The following is a 27,982-nucleotide window of genomic DNA, read 5'->3' as shown; positions in this document are numbered from 1 at the left end:
CAAACTCTCACTCTTCTCAGATGACATGATACTCTTATGTGGAAAACCCAAAAGACTGCACCCCAAAATTGCTAGAACTCATACAGGAATTCAGCAAAGTGGCAGGATATAAAAATTAATGCACAGAAACCAGTTGCATTTCTATACACTAACAATGAGACAGAAGAAATAGAAATTAAGGAGTCGATTCCATTTACAATTGCACCAAAAACTGTAAGATACCTATGAATAAACCTAACCAAAGGGGCAAAGGATCTGTACTTGGAAAACTATAGAACACTCATGAAAGAAATTGAGGAAGACACAAAGAAATAGAAAAACGTTCCATGCTCATGGATTGGAAGAACAAATATTGTGAAGATGTCAATGCTACCTAGAGCAAGCTCTACATTCAGTGCAATCCCTATCAAAATACCATCAACTTTTTTCACAGAGCTGGAACAAATAATCCTAAAATTTGTATGGAACCAGAAAAGACCCCAGATTGCCAAAGGAATGTTGAAAGAGAAAATCGCCTTTCCCTTTACTCCCGACTCACATGCACCGGACCTTCTCAGCACCCCACTCACTCGGATGCCTCGTGGGCCTGTGACACTTATGGCTGGAATGGCACTCTTGAGCTGGCCTCTCAGACAGCCCCCCCAGATTCCCCCACCTCAGCAAATGGCATCTGCCTAGGCCCCAGCGTCGCCCTTCACTTCTCCCCTCACATCCCACCTCCAGTCCGTCAGTGGGTCATGCCACCTCTCCTTTTCACATGTGGAAGCCGAACCCTTCACAAGCTTCCTGTTCCCCATCCAGACTTCCCTCGTCAGCAGCTCGGGCTTTGCCATGGCCTCCTTACCGCTCTGTCCCCTCAGTTTCTCCCCCACACAGCAGACCCTGCTGTTGGGAACTGTAAATCGGGTGGTGGCAGTCCCCTGACAGCCCCCTGTCCGGGCTTCCCAGTACATGCAGGCCGCTAGCTTACACGAGGCCTGTTTGACGTGGCCCCGCACCTCACGGCCTCCAGTGTCTGCTTGGCTTGGCTTCTCTCACCACTCTCCACACTCTGCAGCCCCTGCACCTGCAAATCCCTCCCCCCCAGATCCAGAGGTATACCCACGTCCTCACATCTCTGCCCACATGTTCCCAGGGAGGCCTTCTCTGCCCCCACTCTCTAAAATAACCCTAGACCCCTCTGCTCCAAGCTCTGTCCCCTTCCTTGCTTTATTTTCCTCATACCTGAAATTACTACCATTCCTTTTTGAGCAACTCCAGCATGCCGGGCCCTGGCCTAGGCACTGGGGCTGCCAGGGGACGGGTGTTCTCCTGTTTACAGGGGGGATGTGCAAGTCAGGTAGTGGTTAGTGCTTTTGAGAAAAATAAAACAGGACAAAAGACTAAGCAGTGATGGGGCTGACCCCATCCAAAGGGTCATCAGGGCAAGTCTCTCTGAAGGGGTGACACTTAAGCGACCTGAAGGAGACGGGGACGTCTGGAGGGTGTCTGCAGTAAGTGCAAAGTCCTCAAGAGAGGGCAGGCATGTGACATGGGCTTCTGGTGGTGCGGCCCCACAGTGGCCATTGTGGGTCAAGTTAACAGAACAAAGGAGAGAGTGTGGGAGGCCACGTTGTGTAGCCTTTGAGAGTTGGGCCTAAGCAGTGTGGCCTTCGTCTGGAGGATGGTGGAACCACAGGAGGGTCCTAAGCAGGAAGGGCAAGATCACTTGTTAATAGGATAGAAATTGAAGTGGAGAGAGAAAGGGGATGGGAGATTGTGTCACCGAACCTCGGGAGAGATGGAGCCACAAGATGATGGTGAGACAGACAAGAGAATGAAAAGGGGGAGATTACTACATTTAATCTTCCTGACTTGTGCTCAAATAATTGAAATCAAATGCACTGTAATGGGCAGATCAAAATGTAATGTTACAGCATCATGTGTTCCTAGAACTAGAAGAGATCTGACCAATTCTCCACTCTCCTTTGTAGGTGAAAGAGGCCCCGAGTTTCAGTGATTTGCCCCAGATCAGGTGCCAGTGAATGGCACAGTCAGTATTAGTGCCCAGACGTTTTTCATTCCCCTGGGGTTATGGGCAGTCCATCTGGCTGAAGAGCCTGGGAGTGGGGCACAGGGAGTGGCTGCTTTGGGCACACCTGGGGACAGAAAAAGTAGAAAATACGTTTTTAAAAGGTTTGCAATATTTTACTTATTTAAATGTTTGGAAATGTACATATAGATATTGTGCATCCTTAAATGTAATTAAAAACCTAACCATGGGGTGCTTGGGTGGCTCAGTTGGTTAAGCGTCCGACTCTTGATTTCAGCTCAGGGTCATGAGATCGAGCCCCATGTTGGGCTCCATGCTGGGCATGGAGCCTGCTTAAGATTCTCTCCCTCTGCCCCCCCCCACCCCCCCCCGCTTGCTCTCTCTCTCTAAACTAAACAAAACAAAGACTGACCTAATACATTCCCTGGTGCATGACCTTGTGCTAACATCTGTGTAAATGCACTCCACTTCCTCCCCCATTACTGTAAGGCTAAATGATAATGGTCTTCAGGAAACATTAAAGATTTCTTGCAGATAAGTAGTATCCCAGATCTTTGTGTGAATGATTAGTTTTTATTTGGAGGCAGAGTGAGGAATTGGTGTTCATTTATATCAGATTAATATTAATGCATATCCTTCTTTAAATGAATGAACCTTGTCAAATTCTGTTTTGTTCTAAAATGCACTTTGTGGTCTTGACTGTTTGAATTACACATACCACATTATGGCACATTAGAGTACCAAATAAGAAGAGGCAGTCCTCGCTGCTCATTTACACCACCTTCTAGGCCGTGTTCATATTCATTTTAGTAGTTGTCATAGAAGAAGGAATTACTCTGAACATTAGCCTCTGTATTTCCGTATGATAAATTACCATAAAATTGGTGACCGAAAACAACACAGATTTACAGTTCTGGAGGTCAGAAGTCCAAAATGGGTCTCACTGAGCTAAAATCAAGGTGTTCACAGGGCTTGTTCATTCCTGAAGGCTCCAGAGGAGAATCTGTTCCTTGCCTTTTTGAACATCTAGAGGCTGCCTGCACTCATTCCTTGGCTTGGGGCCCTTCCTCTACCTTCAGGGCAAGCGATGCATCATTCTGACATTGTCCCTCTTGCCTCCTTATAAGGATCCCTGTGATTACACTGGGCCCACCATATAATCATATATACTCTCCCTATTTTAAGGTCAGCTGATTAGCAACCTTGATTCTGTGTGTAACTTTAATTCCCTCTTGCCATGCAACCTAGCATATTCACAGGTTCTGGGGGTTAGGATGAGGGCCTTATTCTGCCCACCACAGCCACCTTTTTATGATTTCACAGATGGTTGAAATGAAAGCTTTTATCTTCTATTTTTGCCTTGTAGAGATTTTTGCTGTGAGAATTAACAGTAACCGTTCAATATGGGGGATGTTCTGGCTCATGAATCAGAATTACTTGGACTTGTGAAAGAGGTATGTTTTACAAAACACGGGTCACAGAAAGAGATCTTGAAAACTTGTATTTTACAATGCAGCAAATTTTACAGTGCCTTATAATGTGTTTTCTATCCTTACATTAGAATTACCTGTTTTCCATTATATGATTTTTTTGTTTTCATAACTAAATTGAAATCTTAAAGCCACTTGAAAAAAATTTCTTTAAAGAAAATTGTAATAGTAACATATGCTCACAGTAAAGATTCAAACAATGTGGAAGTACAAAAAGTTCATTTCCCTGCGCTCCACTCCTGCAGGAACCACTGTTAACGGGTTAGTCTAGTTTTCCAGACTTTTTTTATATGAATATTCAAAATATATTTACATGTCTATGGTTTGTTTTACAAAATGGAATGATGCCATGTACATTGTGCTAAAGCTTGGCTTTTCTCTATCAACAGTAATGTGGCGTGAACGTCTTCCTGTGATCTGCCTCATACTTTTTATGCTGTAGAATATTTCACTGAGCCACTGTATCTACTTAACTTGTTGTTAATGGACATTTAGGTTTCCTACACTGAAAGCTTTTGAAGGACAGGACCCATAGCCTAGGCTTTTTTATATTCTCTACTGCCGTTAGCGTGGGGCAAGCACATAGCTGATGCTCAAGAAACTGTTGCTCCTGTTTTAGTCTGTGATTAAACCGTTCATCAGGCACTGTGAGCCACGGCCGTGGGGCAAGGCACCTGCCCTGGAAACACAGCTTTGGAATTCGTTGGTGTGGTCATGAATACATTCTTAAAGCCGTAAAGATATGGGAGGTGGTCATGAATACATTCTTAAAGCCGTAAAGATATGGGAGGTGGTCATGAATACATTCCTAAAGCCGTCCCAGCAAAGGGGAAGGAGCCCGCGCCCAGGAGGTGGAAACCAAAAGACGTGACTGCCACAAACTGAGGAGGAGGAGAGAACAGCAGTAGAGTATGTGGTAGAGGAGGCCAGGAGAGGGGCCAGGATGGGCGGTGAGCAGGAGTGCCATGCTCCAGGATCAGTGATGACGTTGCCCGTCTTTCAGTGGCGGGTCTTCTGTTCTTAAGGACAGGCACTCTTTCCAGGGCCAGCTTCAGGGCAAATTCCCAGCGACCTACCAGACCCAAAGCCGTCAGGCCTTCTGGGGATCACTTCTGCCTTTGTCAGAATGCTGCACACATCCTTTTGCTTCTATTAACAACGATCATGAATCATGCAGCTCACATTTTCTTTCTGAAAGCAAATTTATTTTCTGTAAATAAGCATTTTCTATGATACTGTCTTTCTAGGCTTTGGGTATGTGTGTCAAGTAAGTAAATTCTAAGCTGGATCCTGAATTCTCCCAAAGATGACAGTTCGTTAACCCCATTATAAATAGGTGGTAACTTAGAGCTGGTACAATTACATCAAAGACAGTTGCTTTGTTGACGTTAAAATAGAGAATTGTATATACACTCATGTTCTTTTTTATAGTATTTAGATTTTGCTGAATTTGAAGACACCTTGAAAACATTTTCAAAAGAATGCAAAATAAAAGGAAAGCCATTATCTAAAACAGCAGGTGGCTCTTTAAGGGACTCCAGATCATTGATCATCCAGGTAACATTTTGCTTTTTTTTTTTGATACCTGTCAATAATCAAGATGCTCCCAACTTGTAAAAAATGCAGTTATTAGAGAATATTGGAATTGTTTCTGGGAACCTGGTCAGAGTGACTTTTATTTTATTTTATTAATTAATTGATTGATTTTTTAAGTAAACTCTATGCCCATCATGGGGCTGGAACTCACAACTCTGAGATCAAGAGTCACATGCTCCACCGACTGAGCCAGCCAGCTGCCCCCAGGCACCCGCAGTGTGACTTGTAGATGCTCAGGTGTTTTTGTATGAATTAGTAATATCATCTTTTTTTTCCTTTTTTTAAGATTTATTTATATACTTTAGAGAGAGGGAGAGCGTACAAGTAGGGGGAGGGGCAGAGTGAGAAGAAGAGGGAGAGAAGCAAACTCCCCGCTGACCACGGAGCCCGCCACAACGGGGCTCTATCTCATGACCCTGAGACCATGACCTGAGCCAAAATCAAGAGTCAGGTGCTCAACTGACTGAGTCACCCAGGCGTCCCAGTAATGTCATCTTTAAATCTGTGTACCTTCCCTAGGAAATGGGTTGTGACATAATATCTTCCACATAAGTACATTTCTGTTTATTTTATTTATTTATTTAATTTTTTATTTAAATTCAGTTTAGTTAACATACGATATATTATTAGTTTCAGAGGTAGAGTTTAGTAATTCATCAGTTGCATATAACACCCAGTGCTCATTCCATCAAGTGCCCTCCTTAATGTACATTTCTTGGGAAGAAGAAAAAGAGGAAACCATGCAATGCTTAGGAACTGAAACAAATGTGATCCCCATCCTGAGCAGTTTTAGGTTATGTATTTTAGGCACTGGGGACACAGTGAACCAAACCAAAGCTCACCCCTCCAGGTGCTTGCATTCTAGCTCGGGGAGGCTGGAGGGGACAGGGAACAAGGTTTGTCCATGTTGTGACATGTGACAGAATTTCCTTCCTTTTTAAAGCTGAAGGAGATTCCATTATATGTCTGTACCACATTTTGTTTATCCATTTGTCCATCAGTGGACACTTGAGTTTTTTCCACCTCTTGGCTATTGTGAATAGTGCTGCTGTGAACATAGGTGTACGAATATCTCTTTGAGATCCTGCTTTCAGTTATTTAGGATATATACCCAGAAGTGGATTACTGGATCATATGGTAGTTCTAGTTTTAATTTTTTGAGGAACCTTTATACTCTTTTCCATGGTGATTACATTTTACATTCCCATCAACAGTGTGCAGGGGTTATAAGCTCTCCGCAGCCTTGCCAATACTTGTTTTTGGTTTGGTTTTGTTTTGATAGTAGTCCCTAATGGATGTGAAGTGATATCTTGTGGTTTGGGTTCACATTTCTCAGTTGTATTCAGGTCCATTTTTCTATAACTTGAAAGACCTTGAAACTTTCTGATTGCCACAGGCATATTTTTTCTGCTCGTCCAATAAACAGCTGTGCCCACTGTGATAGCTATTCCAAACAAAAATACCTGGAACAGCAGCTTAGCAAAATATCTTAAGTGCCAGTGGCACTCAACAAATGGAGAATTTTCCAAAGCACAGTTCTGTAAGACGTGTGTGTGTGTGTGTTTATAAGTTATTGTTGATGGTGTATAAATATTCTGAGCTTGGTGATTCTGGCTGGGATCATGGTTTATATTAGAGAAGATCATTAATCTTTGTGACTGTATTGAGTTATAACACTGGATTGCTTTGTATGTCGATATTAAATACAGGGACTATTTCCAGGTACAGAATATGAATCATAAGTTAGGATGGATTTTAGATGTGATTATAATGATACAGGAAAGTTTGTGGTCCCAGGTCTACAAATGAAGAATTTAGAACAAACTGTACATGGCCCATTTGAACATGTGGACTCTGCCAAGCCACGTAAGAAAATACCTTGACTCGAAGCCTTAAAATACTCACAAGAGTCTGCATGCAACTCACTCACACAAAGAACTCTTGGTCTCCAGCCCCCTCTTGAGAGCATGCCTCCCCCCGAGTGGCTCGCGGGGATGACGGGGTCAGCTTCGAGCTCAGCCGCAGTGAGCCTGGAGGGGCGTCAGACTCCAGCAGTACTGCCACTTAGGAAGGTCCCCTGCACCCTGTGTCAGTCAGTAATGGGCTTCCTCCCCGTTCTTCCGGACGCGGCGGTGCCTGACTGTTCACACTTTGGGCACCTCCCTTCCCATGGCTGCTGACAGGCTGTCCTTCGCTGTTTCCAAGGCTGAGGGGCCAAGACCTTCCAGAGTAAGGTAACAGTCAGTTGTTCTTGATCACATGAAGTAGAGAACATTTCTGTAATAAGCACAGTTAAAGATTTTTTTTTTTTAAGATTTATTTATTTATTAGAGAGAGTAAGAGAGAGTGCAGCTGGGAAGGGCAGAGGGAGAGGGAGAGAGAAGCTCCAGGCAGACTCCACACTGAGCATGGAGCCTGTGCGGGGCTCATCCTCAAGACTCCAAGATCACGACCCAAGCTGAAACCAAGAGTTGGTTGCCATCCAGGCACCCCGAAGATCCTTTTTTTTTTTTTTTTTTTTAAGATTTTATTTATTTGAGAGGGAGTGAGCGAGTGAGAGAGAGAACACAAACCAGGGGAGAGGCAGAGGAGGGAGGAGAAGACTCCCTACTGAGGAGGGAGCCCAATGCGGGGCTTGATCCCAGGACCCTGAGACCATGACCTGAGCTGAAGGCAGACACTTAACTGACTGAGCCACCCAGGCGTCCCTCATGGATTCTTTATTAATGAATGTCTTTAAGTATAACCGGACAGTGCAACATTGTGCAGTACATTCCCATTTTATAATATTAACAAGCTTATTTCTAAACAACCTAAAAAAAAGAGGAAAACTATAAAGCCATTTTTAAAAAGTATAAAAAACAATTGTCAATTAATAGTGATGAATAATGGTGTTGGGTGGGGGGAACGGGAGGTTCTGTAGAAAATCCAATCCAAGAAAAGCTTTTGCAGATGAGCACAAAATGTAGGTCTGAGTATCTTGGGCATTTGATACAGGAAGGAAAACAATATGAATCACATGGTTTGGGACCGTTAGGAAGTTCTGTCCATTCTGCCTTATACCTAAATCTGTAAAATTACGCAGCAGGTATTTGCAGTGGGTCAGTCATCATTTTTGCGAGGCTGGTGGCATGATAATCGCCACCTCCTTTCCCCAGAATTCTCTATTTCTGCTTTTGCACGGTAGTTTAGGAAACTGCCTGCCCTGTGTGGTCAGACTCACGCAGCCCCGAGGTGGGAAGAGTGCCAGGCCTGTGCTCCTCCCTCCATCTCCAGCCTGTGCATCCCTGTTTCTGTAATTGGTGGACACAGACAGTCACTGCATGGTGTGTTGGGAATCTGTCATCACTTCCCGAGTGCCATCTCTATGGGACATGCTTTAGCAACACGGAGCAAATGACAGCACCCACCGCCCAGGCCTGGGATTGACTGGGGCGGTGTGTAGGAGCTGCCACTCCAGGACTTAGCTGGGCTGTCGGTAAGCTTCCGTGTGCGGGGTGAGTTCCACTGAGGCCTGGCTGGGGTTTGGATCTGACCTGCTTTTTATCGATCACATGCTCTGGGTCAGCAAGTCTACAGGATGACTTCAGTGTATTTATGTGCCTGTGCGTTTTCTGGCCTCAAGTCCTGGGCCTGTGCCTGGTTCCTTCCATGTCAGAGACTTAAATGTTTCATCTGTTCCTTGTAAAGCTGAGACTTGACCTTGCAACCAGGGTTGGTTTGTGGGAATCTCAGCCTAAGATGCTTGAAGCCTTCTAGCTCTCTGGTTTTCTGTCCCTTATCTCGGGAAGGAGACTGAGTTCTCACACTGGAACCACAAAGTGTATGGGGTATGCAGGGATTTGGGTAGCTTGTAAGAAGTTGGGGTGTTGGGAGAATGGGCCTCCCTTATGACTGGGGTTCAGTCTGATGTCTTCTCCACAGAAGGACCTCGTTGCTGCATTTGACAATGGCGACCAGAAGGTGTTCTTCGATTTGTGGGAGGAACACGTTCCCAGTTCCATCCGAGATCGTGACTCCCTTGCCCAGAAGTTGGAATTCTATCTTCACATCCATTTTGCCATCTATCTTCTGAAACACTCCTTAGGGAGACCTGTAGGTTCCCTTTGTGATTTGGGTGGGTCTGAATGGTGTGTTCAAGGGGAAATGTTAGCTTTTTGTTTTGTAAATAAGCATTAATTTAGTTTTGTGGCCATTTTATCATATTGCTTCCAAGGAGTAGGCGTCCCATGTCCTGTGCATGATTTTCTGTCTCATTCCCAGTAGTTTATTTTCTAGTTTATACAGAGAGTTAATAATTTCTGTATGGAAAGCTACATGGTTTTCTTCAATGCCTCAAATTTCTGAAAACTCAGCAAAATTCCTTATTTGGCAACTTAACGTGAATACACGTATGTCTAAGAGGACACCTATTGAGACCACATATTAGACTGTCTAATAGAAGAGAAGTTTGAGCTTAAGCCGTGGAAAGATGCCTGTTTGTGAAGGTCTGTCTGAGCGGTCAGATGAGTGTAGCCTCTGCAGTCCTTCCACAGTGGTGCTGAGGGCACGGCTGAGAGCGCCCACTACTGTGGCCGCCAAGCCTCCCAGTACAGAGCAAATGACAGAAGGGAGCAGGGCCATGTTGACATTTGACTACATGCCTTTCTTTAGTGGCTTCTCCTTGCATTAGCTACTGCCCCCAAGCACCTATGTTCACTTACTAAAATGTCAGGGGGGCCGGGGGAGGGGTCAGTGGTGGAGGGAGCAGCTTTACAGTAAGTCACGGTAGCCATTCCTGTTCCTCAAGACAGTGTGCATGGGGGGTGAGACCATGGGAGATTTTCATTTTCCTTATATTTATTTCTGTTTTCTAACTTTTTTATTTTGACGTAAGATTAAAAAAATCAATACACACCATACATTTTTTTAAGCCCAGTGGCCAGAAGAGGGCTTCCCGGTGTAGACGGAGTGAGATGTGTCGCTTAGAAGAGCACACATACACAGGGTGCACGGCTCTGGTGCAGCCAGGTGGTCAGGGAAGGAGAGCACTCGATTCCGGGCTGAGCAGCTCAAGTGCCCCGACCTCACTGAGGCGCAGGAGGAAATCAAATCCTGAGAGGGACGGGGTTGCCTTGGATCACGCGTGGAGCCAGTGCGGCCCGCAAGATCAGTCCTTAGTTAGCTTTGCAGAGGAAAGGAGGGATGCGATGGCAGCTTCTGCACCTCTCCTGAGGGAATCCTGGAGACGCATGTTTATGATCTGTGACAAGTGGAAACAATGCACACGTCTAATAATAGGGGAATTGGTTAAGTAAATTGTGATAGACCCATGAGGTGAGGTTTTGTCCTGCCGGTATAAATGATGTTTATGAAGAATTTTAAGGATATGAGAACATGATAATTATAAAGTAAAAGGGCAGCAGATCGAACTATATATCTAGTTCTCTGAAATTCCTGACAAAGTTCCGTCAAGGGGGACATGAGGGGTGGTGTTTGAATGACCAGAGACCTTGTGCTTGCTAGGCGGGGGGATGGGGGGTGGGGGAGGATGCCAGCACCGTGGCTGGAACTAGAGGAGCCGCGGGGAAAGAGTGGGATGGAGGGGGGGGGGGTGGAACCGGGCGTCCAGCAGGAGACCCCAAGCGAACATCTTTCCTTCTTTGCAGGACAAAGAGGACCTGGATGAGAGGATTTCTTATTTCAAAACCTACCTGGAGACCAAAGGGGCAGCGCTGAGCCAGACCACGGAGTTTCTCCCTTTCTATGCTCTGCCTTTTGTTCCCAACCCCATGGTCCACCCCTCGTTTAAAGAGCTCTTCCAGGTGAGTGACCAGTCGGATCCGGGGTGGCATTGCGGTTTCACCTTGTCGACGCTAGTGGTTTCTGAATGATGCCGTAAAAAACCTGAAAATTCGCTTCTGTTCTCAGATAATTTTCTTTGACAAACTTTTCTTGTGCCATAAAATTTCATTTTTCGGTTGTATTAAGACTTGTTAGGGGCGCCTGGGTGGCTTAGTCGTTAAGTGTCTGCCTTCGGCTCAGGTCATGATCCCAGAGTCCTGGGATCGAGCCCCGCATGGGGCTCCCTGCTCCGCGGGAAGCCTGCTTTTCCCTCTCCCACTCCCCCTGCTTGTGTTCCCCCTCTAGCTGTGTCTCTCTCTGTCAAATAAATAAATAAAATATTAAAAAAAAAAAAAGACTTGTTAACTAGGACTAACATAACTATTTTTAAGTGTACTTCTTAAAGCATTCCATGCATACTTTTTCAATATCGAAAGGATAATTTTTATTCAATTACATCGAAAATTGGTGGCCTGAAAAGAACTAGGTTATTTTACGTAATTGCTGGCCATATGTGTTTTATTTATTTATTTTATTTATTTTATTTTTTTTAAAGATTTTATTTATTTGAGAGAGAATGAGATAGAGAGAGAACATGAGAGGGGGGAGGGTCAGAGGGAGAAGCGGACTCCCCGCTCAGCAGGGAGCCCGATGCAGGACTCGATCCTGGGACTCCAGGATCATGACCTGAGCCGAAGGCAGTTGCTCAACCAACTGAGCCACCCAGGTGCCCCGCTATATGTGTTTTAATTTCTATTCAGAGTCTCACTTACTTGGTGCATGTCTGAGGACTTGGTTGTGTACTATTACTTCTTTCAGACTACTTTCCTGGAGCTCTTTTAATTGTTTTATTTCACTGTAGTTGACATTTCAGCATACTATTTATTATCAGTGTTTATCCATTGTAGTAATTCTTGTTGACTTAATAAAATTAAGATGTCCCCTGAGAGGTTTATGAAAACGTGTTTAAGAGACTGATGCAGTTGCTTTTTCTAAAGAAAGATCTCACACTGTTTCCGAGCATCTCTTTGGAGAGAGCTCATGCGCCACTGGACAACAGATGCACTTCTCTCTCCAGACCCAGTATGTCTCCGTCTCCTGTTCCGTTATGCTTTAGTCAGACACCTGTCAGCATTCCCGAATAGTAGCCCCCTAAACTGAAGGCCAGAGTTGAATGACTTCATGAAAGCAGGCTTGTCATAGAGTAGCCTACGTTGAATTCTGTGCTTGGTTTTCTTTGTCCATCCAAATTTAGTTTTGCCCCCTTCCTCTCCGAGAAGGTTGAAAACACATAATGGTTAAGGAAGGCGGTGAAACTTGAAAGAGTGGATTTTCTCACTGCGAAGACTTCTGTTTATGAAGATGATGGCGCAGCACTGCGGCCGCGGCTGAGGTCCAGGCGGGCTTCGGCAGGCGGCTGGCCCGCTCTGGCTTGGCGTCCCGAGTCTGCAGGGTTCAGTATTCATGAGGAGTCACGTGTTTCCTTTTTTTTTTTTCCTTTTGCTACTCTCTACATATGTTCCTTCAGTGGCCGTCATAGATACCTGAGTATGTATGCATAACAGAATCTAAAGCTCATATCTTCCTCGTCTTCCTGACCATTACAAGGACCTTAGAATGCATTCACCTCCTTCATCCCCTTCCCAGCTCACTTACTGTTATTGTCAAGTATTTCAGTTACATACTTTAACCCCACACATTACGGAATCTTATTATTTGATGCAGTCTATGTGTGTATGGATTTACCCTTCTGTTCACCCATAGATGTGCTTGCTGTTCCGACTTACGTTAAGGACCTTCCATCTGTAATCATCTTCTCTGCCTCACATACATCCCTTTAGAGTCTCCTTTAGGTGACAGTCTCTTCTTTCCGTTCTCGCTTGTCTGAAATGTCTCTGTTGCTTTTTTAGTCAGGGTCCAGAATGGTAGGCTTACAGCTATTTTCTTTCTTTCTTTTTTTTTTTTTAAGATTTATTTATTTTGAGAGAGAGAGAGAGCGCGCATGCGTGTGGGGCAGGGAGGGGCAATGGGAGATGGAAAGAGAGAGAATCTCAAACTCCATGCTGAACTCAGAGCCCAATGTGGGCTGGATCTCACAACCCCGAGATCATGACCTGAGCCGAAACCAAGAGTCGGGCTCAACCCACTGAGCCCCCCGGGCGCACCCTTGATAACAAGGTGTTGGTATCACCCCGCTCCGGCCAACAGTCTAATTGCTCTTCCCGTGTAGGTGATCTGTCTTATTTCTCTGACCTTTGAGGTTGTGTAATTTTACTATGGCATGTCTAGTGGTAGATTTCTATTTCTACTTGGGATTTGTTGGGTTTCCTGGATGTGACGTTTTGTGCCTTTGAACGACTCTGGAAAATTCTGTTTTCTCGTCATATATTGCCTCTCCTCTTTATTATCTTTTTCTGGATGTCTGATTAAATCTACATTTAATCTATGTATCTGATTAAATCTGCATTAGACTTGCTTCTTCTATCCTGTCTTTTTTTTTTTTTCATTTAAAAAATTTGTGACAAAATACACATAAAATAAAATTTACCGTCTCAACCACTGTGAAGTGTACAGTTCAGTAGAGTCAAGGATGTTCACAGTGTTGAGCCCTCCATGTCTCTTAACATCTTGTATTTTCCATCTCGTGATCTCTGTCAGGACTGTGTTCTGAGTAGCAGAACTAGCAGTAGTAGTAGAGTAGCAAAAGGAAAAAAAAAAAAGGAAACACGTGATTTATTCACATCTGTCTTCAGTCTAAGCTGTTCTTTAATTCTTAATTGAATTTTTTTTTTTTAAAAGATTTTATTTATTTATTTGCGAGAGAGAATGAGAGACAGAGAGCACGAGAGGGAGGAGGGTCAGAGGGAGAAGCAGACTCCCCGCCGAGCAGGGAGCCCGATGCGGGACTCGATCCCGGGACTCCAGGATCATGACCTGAGCCGAAGGCAGTCGCTCAACCGACTGAGCCACCCAGGCGCCCCCTTAATTGAATTTGTAATTTCACTTACTAACTTTTGTTAATAGAAGTTCTTTTTGTTTTTTAATTCAAATTTACTGGGTCATTTTTTTTTATAGTCTCTTGTTCTTTGCTCATATTTTCAACCCTTTTTTTTTATTTCTTTACCATATTTATAATTTGTGTTATATTCTTTGTTAATTTTAACATCAGGAGCCTTTATAGATTTGATCCTGCTGTGTTTAATTTCTGCTGGTTCATTCACGGCGCCTTATATCTTTTTTTGAAAAAAAAAAAAAATTAGTTATTTTGAGTTTTGACAATGAGTTTACTCTACTTGGGACTTGTGGGAGTTTTTTGAGGCCTGAGTGGAGTTTGGTTCTTTCAGAGATCTGCATTTGCATCTCTCAGTCATCTAGGGCATTACCAACCCAGGATCATTTTAAATTAAATTGCTTTGCTCAAGGCTTTGGGAACCACATAGATAGTTTCAGTTTAGGCTACAATCTTTAATGAGACTAGTTTGGGTTATGAAGTTTCAAATGAGGTTTTTCCTCCCTTCTACCTAATGTCAAGGTCAAGACAGGTAGATTTCCTTGCTGTCACCTTCTAGACAGTGGATTGGTTTGTCCTTGACTTTTTCCTGATGGTATAGTCCTTTGGGATCCCAGGGTTTTTTTCTAAAGTTTTATTTGTTTTTGAGAGAGAGAGAGAGTGCACGAAAGGGGGGAGGGACAGAGGGAGAAGCAGGCTCCCCACTAAGCAGGGAGCCTGATGCAAGACTCGATCCTAGGACCCTGGGATCATGACCTGAGCTGAAGGTAGACGCCTAACCAACTGAGCCACCCAGGTGCCCTGGGATCCCAGTTTTATGCTAGGGTCTCCTATTAGATTGTTTACTATGAGTGGATCCTATTGTCTTCGTCTTCTGTACCATGACCACTCTTAGAACTGAGGTGTAAGGTCTTCTAGACTCTGAGTTATCCTTAGAGCGAAAACTGTCACTTTTAGCCTCTGCTTTTCCTTTCTTGCCACTTGGGGATGGATTTTAAAATATGGTTAACTTATGCAGCTTTTTTAGTTGTTTTCATTGCTTTTTCAGGTTATCTTTTCTGCTGAGGTGTCAGGAAAGAAAATTATTTTGTAGAGATTGTAATGAGCTCTTTTCAGCAAATTGTCAGTGAGCATCTCCTTGCAGAAATATTTAGGTATTCCTCTAGCTGATTACTTCCAGAAAAAGTTTTGGGCAGTTGGGTGCCAGGGACCAAGTCAAGCTTAATTAGTGAAAATGGAAAGAAATGGAAGGAATTCTTGTGGGCTCTGCGAGGGAGGGAGGAGGCAGTGGGTAGGCCAAGAGAGTCAAGCATGGAGTTCTCCCCTCCCCTCCACAAGAATACCCTGCTTTTATTCATTTCATACATTAGGGTTCTGGGCAAGACTTTGAATGATCAGAAGGGTTTTGCTGTTGGAAAAAAAAAAAGTCAGATGATCACTCATCTAGTGTAAAGTCTACATTCTATAAGTGAAGAGACTGTGATGTAAAGAGGGGGAGTGACTTCGTTCAGGGAGTACAGAGAACCAGCCCAGTGCTTCCCCCATTCCTGTGGGAGCTGGGCAGTCAGGTGCCTAGCAGACTTGGAAATGTTCTTGTTCTCAAAGCTGAAAGCACAGAAAAATCAAAGCAGTCAAGAAAAAAATAAGGGATTCATTGCCCAGAGAGGTTTTATCCCAATCTTAGCCTTGTCATTAGCAGAGCATCAGAAGGTAAACAGTTAAACTGAAAATATATACTTGGTGGTGATACAAAATAGTAATCAGCAACAGAGCAATTTAACTGGAAGTCTCCATGTTCCAAATATTTTGTTTTGTTTGTTTTTTAAGATGTCTTCATTAATGTTGGCCAACATGGTAGTCCTTCCTTGCAATTCTTTATGGTATGGTTGAGCGCAGAAGCCTTGAGCGGTAGCGCGCTGTATTAGTCTCCCAGAGCTGCTGTAACAAAGGGCCACAGACCGGGTACCTTAAACAACAGAAACTTTCGGTCTCATAGTTCATGAGGCCAGAGGTCTGAAATCAAGGTGTTGGCAGGGCCATGCTCCCTGCGAAGCCTCTAGGGGAGGATCCTTCCTTGCCTCTTTCTGCTTCTGGTAGCCTCAGATGTCCCTTGGCTAGTGGCAGCATAACTCCAGTCCCCCGTCTTTACAGGCCCATCTTCTCTCTGTGCCTGTGTCTAAATTTTCCTTCTTAGAAGGACACCAGTCATGTTGCATCAAGGGCCCACCCTACTCCAATATGACCTCATCTTAACTAATTACATCTACAACAACCCCACTCCAATGACCTCACATTCTGAGGAGGCTAGGACTTCTGCATATCTTTTTAGGGGACACAATTCAACCCATAACACACACATTATAACTAAAGCTATCATGCCATGTCAGGGAATTACACAGTCTTCTAAAAATATAAGATAGTATTTTTTCAAAAAGCCAGATGATGCCCTGGGTAGAACGGGTGGGGTGGGGGCATGGATAAGGACACAGAGCTGGGGAGGGGAAGCGCGGAAGGACGGGGGTCTGCGGGGGTGGGGCAGGGCCTAAGAGGTAAGTTGATAGGAATTTTTAGAGATCTTGCTTCTTTTCTGTGGAACTTCTTGGTTTGGGTGATAGATTTTTTTATATAAAGACTGTAAGGAAAATTGCCTGAGAAAGATAATTGCTTGTCACACTTTTTCTTTTATTCCTTAAGTCATTATTTTTTCCTTCTAATGAGCATTATTTGAATTAAGTAATTTATTATCAAGGGACAAATCAAACTAAAAGTATATCGTAATGCTTGACATGACGGATTATTTGAGGCAGATAACAGCTTCTGTCTTTTTTTTTTTTCCTTATCTAGATGAGGTTTATGGAAATGAGCCTTTCTCTTTGGGAAACTCGCAGGAACTGAGTGCTAGCCGTGTATACCCGCCAGCACCGTGTATGCTTCAACGATTCTGAATTCTGGTTGCCATTCAACCTAATACGCTTATTTGTCATGCTTGTGTGTAAATCACATGAAATATTCAAATCATGTGCAGGGTTCTTTTTTCCTTGTTTATGACAGAACTCCGTTCTTTCCTCCTGCTGTGGGTATCTGATCTTTTATAAACGAATTGGTCAGATGTCCAAAAACCTATTTTTCGCGGCATCACACCACAGGCAAGGCATCTTGCTCTTGATTTCAGTAACTGTGTTGGATGGGGTTATTTAAGCCAAAGGCCACCATTTGACAATGCTGTTGGCATTTAATGATCTAGGGCTTTTATTATCTTTCTTTTTTTATTTCAGGATTCTTGGACTCCAGAATTAAAGCTGAAGTTGGAAAAGTTTCTGGCTTTAATTTTTAAAGCCAGCAACACACCAAAGCTTTTAACGTTATACGTATCCTTTTGAAGCAGATGGGCACCACCTGTGGTGCTGGGGCGGCCCCCTGGCTCAGGCTGCCTCCTAGATGGGGCTAACTGTTAGTGTTGCTGTCGTATTTGCCAGTGAGTAAAGCATTCATGGCAGAGTGTGGCAAGGCCCATGAAGAGAATTCCAGGTAGAGGGAACAGCTCATGTGAAAGGACTGAGACCGTATATTTGGGAATTCAGTATTGCTGGAACAGAAGAGAAAGTCAGAGACTAGGCAGGGCCAGGGCACATAGGTTTGTGTGAGGTCTTGTAAGTCAAGAGGAGCCTCTGGAGCATTTTAAGCAGGAGAATACCATGCTCATATTTACATTAAAAAAAAAAAATCACTCCTTTTTATTCCTGATTATAAAATTGATCATATTCCTCATAGAGAATTTGGAAAGCATAGAAATGCATTTGTATACATACATACACCCAAAAGTATGTAATGTTTAAATAAACGTAGATATCTGTACATGTGTGTATTTTTAAATATTTTTACCAAATGAAGAGAGCATTTCCCCATATCATTAAATACTCTTCAAAAATAGGTTGTTTCCTCAAAAGTTTAAATATAGAGTTACCATGTGACCCAGCAGTTCCTCTCCTAGCTATATACCCAAGGGAACTGAAAACATATGTCCACATGACAACTTGTACATGAATGTTCACAGCAATGTTATTCAATACAGCCGAAAAGTGAAAACAACTCAAATGTCCATCAAGGGATTAATGGATAGATAAGATGCAGCATACCCATATAATGGAATATTACTCAGGCATGTAAAGGAATGAAGTCCTGACACATGCTACAGTGTGGATGAACTTTGAAAACATCGTGCTGAGTGAAAGAAGCCAGACATGACAGGCTGCCTTTTATATGATTCTGTTTGTATGAAAGGTCCAGAAGAAGCAAATCAATAGAGACAGTAGGTTCGTGGTTGCCTAGGGCCAGGGAGGGTAGGGAAAATGGGGATGACTCCTAATGGGTACAGAGGTCTTTTGGGGAGTGATAAGAATGTTCTAGAATTGATTGTAGTGATGGTTGCACAACTCTATGAGCATACTGAAAACCAATGAAATATATACTTAAAATGAGTGAGTTATATGTGAATTATATCTCAGTAAAGCTGTTACCAAAAAAATTTTAAGAAAACCCAAACCAAACAAGTTAAGTGCTTTGCCTTCAGTCCTGTGGCCTGATGTGTGGGAGCTGAGATTTAAACTCAGGCAGTCTGGCTCCAGAGTCTGTGATCTTATCTACTGTGCTTTGCTGTTGTCATCCCCATCTCAGTCTCCTTAGGGTAGAGCTTTAAAATTGAAGTGACAGAGTTGAAGGGTATGAGTTCAGTTTGCATTTTTAGGAGAATGTTCGGTAGCAGTGGGGAAGGTCTTTGGAAGGGGACAAGGAGGCCGCTTGGGGGGCCATTGAAACAGCATAAGACTTGCACGCATGCAGCAGGAATTGAGCTGCAGAGAAGAGGGTTCACTTGAGAGTGAGCCATCCAAGTACTGAGAAGTCAGTAACTGTCTCAGCTCCTTATAGCTACATGAAGAAGCAGACTTTACCGTCCTGAGAATTCCCTCTTGTATCTTGCTAAGGCTTTCTCAGATTGGCTGCACAATGTGAGAGACCCTGAGGACTTTATCCTCAGTGCCTGTTTTCCTCAACTTCTTTCTCATCCCAGAAGGAGAACGGACAAAGTCATAAAGGTAAATCATCTAGATTAACATTTTTTAATTTTTATTTTTTTCAAGATTTATTTATTTATTTTAGGGGGGGGAGAGAGAGAGAGAGAGAGAGAGCGCAAGTGAGCAGAAGGGAGGGACAGAAGGAGAGGGAGAGAGAGTCCTAAGCAGATTCCAAGCTAAGCACGGAGCCTAATGTGGGGCTCGATCTCATGACACTAAGATCACGACCTGGGCTGAAACCAAGAGTCAATCATTTAACCGACTGAGCCACCCAGGCGCCCCTAGATTAACGTTTTTTAAAGAACAGTTTTGCCAACTCAAAAGTTTGACTCACTTTTGAGTAGTGAGATAGGAGCAGAGATGGAGAAAATTCGTGCACTTGGTGAACAAGGGCTTTAAAAGTCTAAATATTTTTTTTAAATAAAACAGTCTAAATATTTGTGAAGTGCTTTGCAATCAAGTTTCTCTGTGGTCCCTTGAGGCCCCCTGTGCAGCAGGGCTGGCACATCAGGTATCCCAGGTGTGGAGAGATGAAGGGAGCCCAGGCCCTGTCCCAAAGGGCACAGCCAGAAGACACAGTGCAGCACGGGGGGGGGAGGAGGTGGGAGGAAGAATCCTTTTAGTATCTGTCACTTTTATCTTGAACTAGTCTAGGGGGCTCTTGTTTCTGTAGCAATATGGAGCACCCATCTTAGAAGCATTTCCATTTTTTGCATTCAAAGTAGGAATTCCAACATTCCAGCATAAAATGATGGTTTTCCATTATTAGCCTTTTTTTTTTTTTTTTTTTTTTTAACCAGAACTGTTCATTTTTCGGTAAGGTGAGAAAAACTTTAGTTAATATGAAGTCAGTGGCCAGTCAGCCCTCGACACAAGGGTTTGTTTAAAAAAAAAAAAAAAGAACAACAACAACAACAGAACAAAGTCAGTGGCCACAATTGTGGTTCTTTGCCGGAGTTTCGGCCTTGATGCTACATTAGGAAACCACTGAAATGTTGGAAAGGCTGTGTGAAGTGTTCAGGCCTGCGGTAAGTTCTGGTGGCCTAATCCTAAGTCCCCAGCAGGTGGAGTTTTACCATGTGGAATCGCACATCTGCCCCTCCCGCCGCAGGGTAGTGTTAGAGCTGATCTCAAAACTTCCTGCCATTGTTTCTCCATGGGTTTGTGTGTGTGTGTGGGGGGGGGTTGGTTCTTGGTTTTTGGTTTTTTTTAGAAAGTTAAAGTTTTATAAAGAAAGGAAGTGTTAGTAAATTATTTAGCTCTTTGCTTTCCAGGGAGTTGACAAACAAGCTTTAGATTTGACACCCCAGGAGGGAGGTGGCGGGAAGTCTGGATGCCTGTTTCGGCCTTGTGTAGGCTTGCCTCTCCCCAGCCCAGCGGCTCTGTGTGTGTGCGTGGCTCTGCCAGCCCCGCCAACCCCACCGGCCCCGCCACCCCCCAGAGCTCAGAGGGACAGGCCCCACTGATCCTTCACGGGGGAGCATCGGTCCTTGCCTGACCACAGATGTGGCCGTATGGGGTCAACATGGAAGGTCACCTTGGCGCTCCGGAGACTGCTCCGCCCGCAGTGTAGTTAAGCCCGAGGATGGGCCTGAGCGGATTTCTTCAGCTCCTCGGGCCTGCTCCCTGAAGAGTTAGTACAGTTCCCGGGCGTTGGCTGGGGTGGGTCCTGTGCCAGTTTTCTCATGTTTGAAACAGTGGGAATTCTTTTTTTTTTTTTTTTTAACGATTTCCTTATCCATTTTTAGAGAGAGACAGAGCACAGGGAGTGGGACTGAGGATTATGCCACCAGAACTTACCGAAGGCATGAAACACATCATATACCCTTTCCAGTCCTCAAGCAGACCCTTGCACTGAGCACAGGGCCCAGTGTGGGGCTCAATCCCAGGACCCCGAGATCATGACCTGAACCAAACCAAGAGTCATTGCTTAACCACCCAGGCGCCCCCAGAACAGTGGGAATTCATAAATTGCTCTGGGCATTTGGGTCCTGCCCTGCAACTCCTAGAAATGCACCTTTGCCCCACTATTTCTGTTTCTGTTCCAACCTAGTGCACCATCTCGGGCTTAGTGGCATAAAACAACAATGTCCATTTATATTATTATCACCATCTTGCATGGCTGGGAATCGTGTGCTCAGGCAGTTCTCCCTCAGTGCCTCCTGGATGCCGATGGAGCCTGGTGGAGCCATCTTCAAGGCTTCCTCACCCACCTGCGCAAGTCTGGGGGCCTGTGCTGAGGCCCTTGAGTGGAACTCCTACGTGGCCTAGGCTTCGTCGCGGCATGGTGGCTGGGTTCCAAGGGCGAATGTCCCCAGACGGAGCCAGTGGAAGCTGCATCACCTTTTCTAAACCAGCCTCTCAAGTAACTCAGTGTCACTTCTGTTACATTCTCATTAGAAGCAATTCCTAAGGCCAATCTACATTCAAAGAAAGGAGAATGACCTTCCACCTCTTGATAGGAAGGAGTGTCAAAGACGGGGCAGTCATTTTAAAACCACTACCTCACCTGCATCCTTAGAGTTTCAGAAGATAGCCTTAGTTCTTGACTGAATCTGCTTGGCCTCTGTTCAGATTCGGTCTTTGAACTCCTAGGTACTGGTGGAGGGAAAGTGGTGGGAAACCTCCCCGATTCCTGAGTCTCAGCCAGCCCTTGTCACCCCAACATACCCTGCAGTTTTGGAGGATAGCTTTCTGCCAAGAACCAGTCATGTCTCTGAGAAGTAGCCCAATTTTACAGATAAATCTGGGAGAGGGAGTGCAAAAGCTGGGAGGGGAAGAGCCTGTGTTTTTCTATAGATCTTTCCTTTGGATTTCAGCAAGAAGACCAGGGTGTTTGAGCCTTTTTTAGGTTCAGTTTTAATTGAGTTTTCTGAGGAAGCCAAGCAGAATGTCTGTGGAATTGAGACTGGCAGGCCCAGCGTGTGGCTGTGGCAGAATAAGCACCGCATGCAGCGTTGCCATGGATACCAGAGATTAGTGCTGCAGAGCGCTGGTATCAGGGGCCCCGGGCCAGTGTCCTGACAGCCGGTTGTCTGCACTTTGTCCCCTCCTCCCACACTTAATGGCTGCAGTGATCTCAAAGCCCAGACATGCCCCCAGTTTAATTTAATTCTAGACTTAGGTGTTGTTTTTACATTGAATGGTTGGGCGAGTCATTATTCTGTGTGTCTTGATAGGAAGGTTTCATGGATCAGCTAAGAGTTCCATAAGCTTTTGAAGGAGGCAAGAAAAGTGCTTGGAGGGGCACCTGGGTGGCTCAGTTGGCTAAGTATCTGCCTTCGGCTCAGGTCATGATCCCAGGGTCCTGGGATCAAGCCCCGCATCGGGCTCCCTGCTCCTCGGGGAGCCTGCTTCTCCCTCTCCCTCTGCCTGCCGCTCCCCCTGCTTGTGCTCTCTCTCTCTGTCAAATAAATAAAATCTTAAAAAAAAAAAAAAAAAGTGCTTGGAGTGGAAAATTCTCTGAAAAGGAATTATATTTTTAAATGGAGTTTAGAAGAAAAATTCAGGTTGGAAATACAGCATATTGTGTTATTATTTTACCTGGCCATCTAAAAAAGGTAGAGAAATCATATCTTTCGGCATTTTTGCCATTAATTGATTTGACTCCTTCAGAAAATGAGCAAGTGACCATTTTTCTAGAGTGTAGAGCCCTAAATGGTATTTTAAAAATGATGACCAGTATTCATAGTTATACATCATAAGTTTCTCCATCCAGTACTTGTGGATTAGCAAAACAGCAAAGAGCCAATTTATATCTGAATACAAAGAAGAGAGAGTATATTGTATTGTAAAGTTAGAGTGATTGATTTTAGATTTTTAGATGTTGGAAAAATAGTTCCATATTTTAAAATGTACCATTTTGTTTTGAGCAACAAAGGGATCACTAAAATTAAATCTCATCTACTCTTTAAAAAAAAAAAAAAGCAATGTACTTAAAGTGGAAATGTTAAGAGAAAGCTTGAGGCTTGGCCACAGGGGAGATCTCCATCACTTTTGTTACTGTTTCAATGCATGCTGGAATGATCGAGAAACTTTCTGTGACCTTAACCCACATTCTTTTAGTTGTATATATCTCTTTGCTTAAAACTTGGGATGTAGTTCTTTGGATTTGGTACAAATTCTGTCAGTAGTTTTGAAATATGAAGAGTCTCAATAAATATCACTGGCATGACTAAGAGTGTTTCATTAATATAACATGGAATTTGAAATGAGACCTCTCCGCTAAAAGTTGAGCTCTTGCACGGCTAGGGATCTTGGCTCAGTCGTCCTTGTCTCATAAAATTTTTGAGAAGGAAAAAAGTCAGGGTTCTTTTTAATGCTCAGAAATAAAGTTGAGATCTTGGAGCTGCGACCCCAGTAGCTTCCAGTAATGGTCATGTCCTGTTTGTAGGCAGCTAAGGTGTCTCTGCAAGGTGGTATCTGTCTCTGTACAGCAGGCTGCTAAACTGTGTGTTTGAACTGGTCACAAATATTTCTGGGTCCCTTACATTTAGCTAATTGCGCAGTGAGTTTCCGAGGGGGAGTGTTCCTTTGTGCAGTCCCCTTTCAAGAGGGACAATTTTGGTGGCTTTTTTTTTTTTTAAAGATTTATTTATTTATTTGAGAGAGCGAGAATGAGAGAGAGTACATGAGAGGGGGGAGGGTCAGAGGGAGAAGCAGGCTCCTCGCTGAGCAGGGAGCCCAATGCGGGACTCGATCCCGGGACTCCAGGATCATGACCTGAGCCGAAGGCAGTTGCTTAACCAACTGAGCCACCCAGGCGCCCTTTGGTGGCTTTTATATTGATGATTTGTGAGGTCATTTGCCCAGTTAATGGGTTTTGGTTCTTCATTCATCATTTGCCACTCGGTACACGTTGAGAAAGTTCTCATAGATGCTGTCTAATAGTCATTACCACGAAATGGAATTATAAACCATCCTGTAGAATTTTCATCATTGGAAGTTCTAGTTTATTGTAATTGAGCATAGGAAGATGGTAGTGACTCCTTCTCCCTAATAGTATTTAAGTAAAAACTCGATAAATGATTTCCAGAGATGTTCTCCAAAGATTCAATAAAGAATGTAAGTTTATTATTTTTTATTTATTTATTTTTAAAAGATTTTATTTATTTATTCGACAGAGGGAGAGATAGAGAGAGCAGGAACACAAGCAGGGGGAGCGGGAGAGGGAGAGGCAAGCTTCCCGCCGAGCAGGGAGCCTGATGCGGGGCTCGATCCCAGGACCCTGGGATCATGACCTGAGCCAAAGGCAGACGCTTAACGATGGAGCCACCCAGGTGCCCCTGGATGTAAGTTTATGCCAGAGGAGTTTTTAAAGTTATCTTTCAATACTGAGATTTGAAGGATGCTAAGCAATAATAATAATGTTAGTTCATTATTATGTGATGTTTTGGGTTTTAATAGTTAAAATATTTTACTTCTACACATAATCACAAAACAAAGTTTTTGAAATACAGTTTGTGCATGATCTTCATGGCTCTTTAGAACACCAAGAGGAGGGGCGCCTGGGTGGCTCAGTCGTTAAGCATCTGCCTTTGGCTCAGGTCATGGTCCCGGGGTCCTGGGATCGAGCCCTGCATTGAGCTCCCTGCTCGGCAGGAAGCCTGCTTCTCCCTTTCCCACTCCCCCCTGCTTGTGTTCCTTCTCTCGCTGTGTCTCTCTCTGTCAAATAAATAAATAAAATCTTTTTAAAAAAAGAACACCAAGAGGAATAGATGAGTTAGGACGGCCGTTCTCAAACTTGTGGTATGTGTCAGAGCCATTTGGGGACTTTGTTGACCCTACAGTTTCTCAGCCCCCAGCCTGCAGCCACAAAATCAGAGTCTCTGGATGTGAGGCTTGATCATCTTTATTTCTGGATGCTTCTAACATATTTCAAACTTTGCGTCTTACTGTTTTACAGTGTAACCTCTGGGTTTTTCAGGTTATCCTCTTGCATAGAAATACATTTAGAAAATCTTTGGCCCTTCCCATAGAGGAAACAGTAGTAATTGCTGCCACTTACTGACTTCCTCCCGTGGGCCAGCAGTGAGCTAGGCACTTGGATGTATCTGCTCATTGAATCCTCACAATGACTCAGTTTTGTATGTGTGCTTTTTTTAAATTAAAGTGTGGTTGACATACAGTGTTATATTAGTTTCAGGTGTGCAGTACTCAGTGCTCACCTGGGTAAGTGTTATTGCAGCATCATTGACTGTATTCCCTGTGCTGTACAATCCCACAGTAACTCTTCAAGGTCATTATCATCCCCATTTCATAAGGCATGAGAATCAGGGGCGCCTGGGTGGCTCAGTTGGTTAAGTGTCCGACCCTTGATTTCAGCTCAGGTCATGGTCTCAGGGTCGTGAGATCGAGCCCCCTGTTGGGCTCTGTTGGGCATGGAGCCTTCTTAGGATTCTCTCTCTCCCTCTGCCCCGCTTTCCCCTTGCATGCATCCTCTCTCTCTCTCTAAAAAAAAAAATATATATATATATATATATAGAAAGAAAGAAATGAGTATCAGAGAAGTTAAGTATCTTGCCCAAGGTATCCAGCAAGAATGTGGTAGAGTAGGGGCTTGAGCCCAGGTCTTTATGATTTTAAAATCTCTCTCTGTATAGATGAAATGTGTTCTAAAACAATGACTTTAAGTATTACGCAGTACCTGGATTGGGACAGGAGGGAGTTAACTTGGGTCTGTGGGCAGCATCATTTCCTTCGATCCAAACTTAGCCTTCTGGGAGGGGGGAAAGTAGGATAGGAGAAGGAGTGTTGACATGGATGAAGTTTGCTATTCCAGCTGTGTCCTGGGTGGCTTGGCCATCAAGTGCTGCCCCTGGTGGGGAGTCCAAGAAGAGAGCCCTAACATCTTCCAAGGCTGCCTGCTCTAAGGCCCAGTGGGGTGGTTTGTGCTTTATCAAGCTGGCAGAGTGAGCACCTGGAACCTTACCTAATTCTGGATTCTAGCTTTCTCAGCATTAGTCAAGTAGCCTAACCTTTACTTAAAATGAAGAACTGTCCTGTAGATACTTACTGTCCCCTGGACAACATCACAGGACAAAACCAGGAAAAGACACAGGTTCAGTTCATCCAGTTTGTGAGCTGATTGTAGAAAGAAACACTGAGTTTGTTTCTCGTACATAGAACAACTAAAAGAAATTGCATGGAGCTCAGTCAAGGAAATAGATTGTGTGAAGAAAACCAGTGATGGTTCAGTTGAACTACCAGAGACAAGAAATTGAAAATCAGTGGTTACATAGCACTTGGTAATTAAACATGTAGAGAAATAGCAGCAAAGTGTTAGACACGAATAATGTCAAGTTCATTGTGTTAGCAAAATATTCTGAAAGTAGGCATGATACTCCCTTGAGAAGAATGTGATTATTTTTTATTTTGTGGGGTTTTCTTACTATATATTTGTTTCAATATGTATTGTCTTCCTAGAAGTGTCACAGCAGCTCCACCAGCAGCTGATAGAAGCCGAGCGAAGGTCAATGACATACCTGAAGCGGTACAACAAGATTCAGGCAGACTACCACAATCTCATCGGGGTCACAGCAGAGCTGGTGGATTCTCTGGAGGCCACAGTCAGTGGCAAGATGGTAAGAAAGATCCGCAGTCACTCATGTGTCTGTTAGGAGCTAAGGAAGTGTTAAGAGCATGGGCTGTGTTGATGATGGGATTCCTGGCCGCTCCCAGCCAGCGAGACCTGCCCCTGTGCCTCACAAAGCCAAGAGCAGAAAGGAGACCACGCGGACATTGCACACCGGTTATTGTGCTGCTTGCTGTATTTTATCCATTTTTCCTGACACACTGTCGACCACATCTTTATTCCTCTACCTTATTCTTAACATTAGCAAAGAATAAATTGTCTGGCAACAGAAAATAATAATATGAAGTGGCATAAAAATGAGGGAAATACGCTGCTGGTGTAAAGGAAAGTTACAGATTTTCACATATTGATTTTATATCCAGCTATCCTTCTGAACTCTGTTAATCTGATAGATTCTTTTGATCAATTCTCCTGTATTCTAGGTTGGCAGTCATATCATCTTCACATAATGATATTTTTGTTTTGTTTTGTTTCATTATTTATAATGACTTTTCTTTTTTCTTAGCATACTGGCTAAGACTGTGGAACATTGTCAAATAATGTGGCCATGGGCCTCCTTGTCTTATTTCTGAGTTTAATGGGAATGACTTTAGTGTTTCATTTACTAAAATATTAGAAAGTATAATAAAATTTCTTTGTGGAAATATACATTTTTCTATAAAAATGGAATAATTGTAGGTTCACATGCAATTTTTAGAAATAATGCAAAGAGAGTCTTGGCACACTAGCCAGTTTCCCCCAATAGTAACATTTTTGCATAACTAGTACAATACTACAACCAGAACTGACGTTGATCCAGTCTGTTGATCTTATTCTGATTTCCCCAGTTTTGTACTCATGTGCATGTATTAAGTTCTGTATAATTTTGTCACAAATGTAAGGTTGTGTATTAAAATTGTTTTTAGTGGGCTGGCTCAGTTGGTAGAGCATGTGACTCTTGATCTTGGGGTTGTGAGTTTGAGCCCCATGTTTGGCATAGAGATTACTTAAAAAAAAAAATAAGTTTTTTTAGTGACTTAAAAATATGCTTACAAAATAGTATGTATTATAAAAATTTTAGAAATCGAGAACTCTGCAAAAATGACATTAAAATTACCTGTAATTGTGTCACTTCGTAATAACACTTGTTAACGTTCCATATTTTTTTCAGTGCTTGGCTACATGTGTTTTACAGAAATGGGCTCTAGCTCACCCAAAGTTTTCTAATCTTTTTTCCTTAATACTGAACCTTGCGTTCTTGCAGTCATTATTCTGCACGCCTCAAGCGTTAGTGACTTCAATCCCATTATATGGCAGTGTCGTACTTCACGTAGTGTCCCATCCCTGCGGCTGGACATGTAGGTCATTTCCAGCTTTTCACTGTCA

At 43.6% G+C, this 27,982-nt stretch overlaps 1 protein-coding gene across 2 annotated transcripts in view; it reads left to right on the top strand.

The window, feature by feature from the left end:
* The window catches only part of ARMC9 (armadillo repeat containing 9), a 149,828-nt gene that overhangs the window by 5,868 nt on the left and 115,978 nt on the right, over positions 1 to 27,982 (top strand). For both annotated transcript variants that reach the window (XM_035006901.1, XM_035006902.1), the window contains exons 2-8: positions 3,399 to 3,486; positions 4,954 to 5,079; positions 9,043 to 9,213; positions 10,767 to 10,922; positions 17,227 to 17,319; positions 19,020 to 19,044; positions 26,449 to 26,606. In XM_035006901.1, coding sequence (XP_034862792.1) covers positions 3,436 to 3,486; positions 4,954 to 5,079; positions 9,043 to 9,213; positions 10,767 to 10,922; positions 17,227 to 17,319; positions 19,020 to 19,044; positions 26,449 to 26,606 — 780 coding nt within the window. In that variant the 5' untranslated portion in view covers positions 3,399 to 3,435. The remainder of the gene's footprint in view (positions 1 to 3,398; positions 3,487 to 4,953; positions 5,080 to 9,042; positions 9,214 to 10,766; positions 10,923 to 17,226; positions 17,320 to 19,019; positions 19,045 to 26,448; positions 26,607 to 27,982) is intronic.

This window comes from Mirounga leonina, unplaced genomic scaffold (genome assembly GCF_011800145.1).
Source record: "Mirounga leonina isolate KUSES-001 unplaced genomic scaffold, KU_Mleo_1.0 Mir_151, whole genome shotgun sequence".
Lineage (NCBI taxonomy): Eukaryota > Metazoa > Chordata > Mammalia > Carnivora > Phocidae > Mirounga > Mirounga leonina.
Note: the sequence above shows the minus strand (reverse complement) of the source record. Positions and strands in the feature narration are given on the sequence as shown.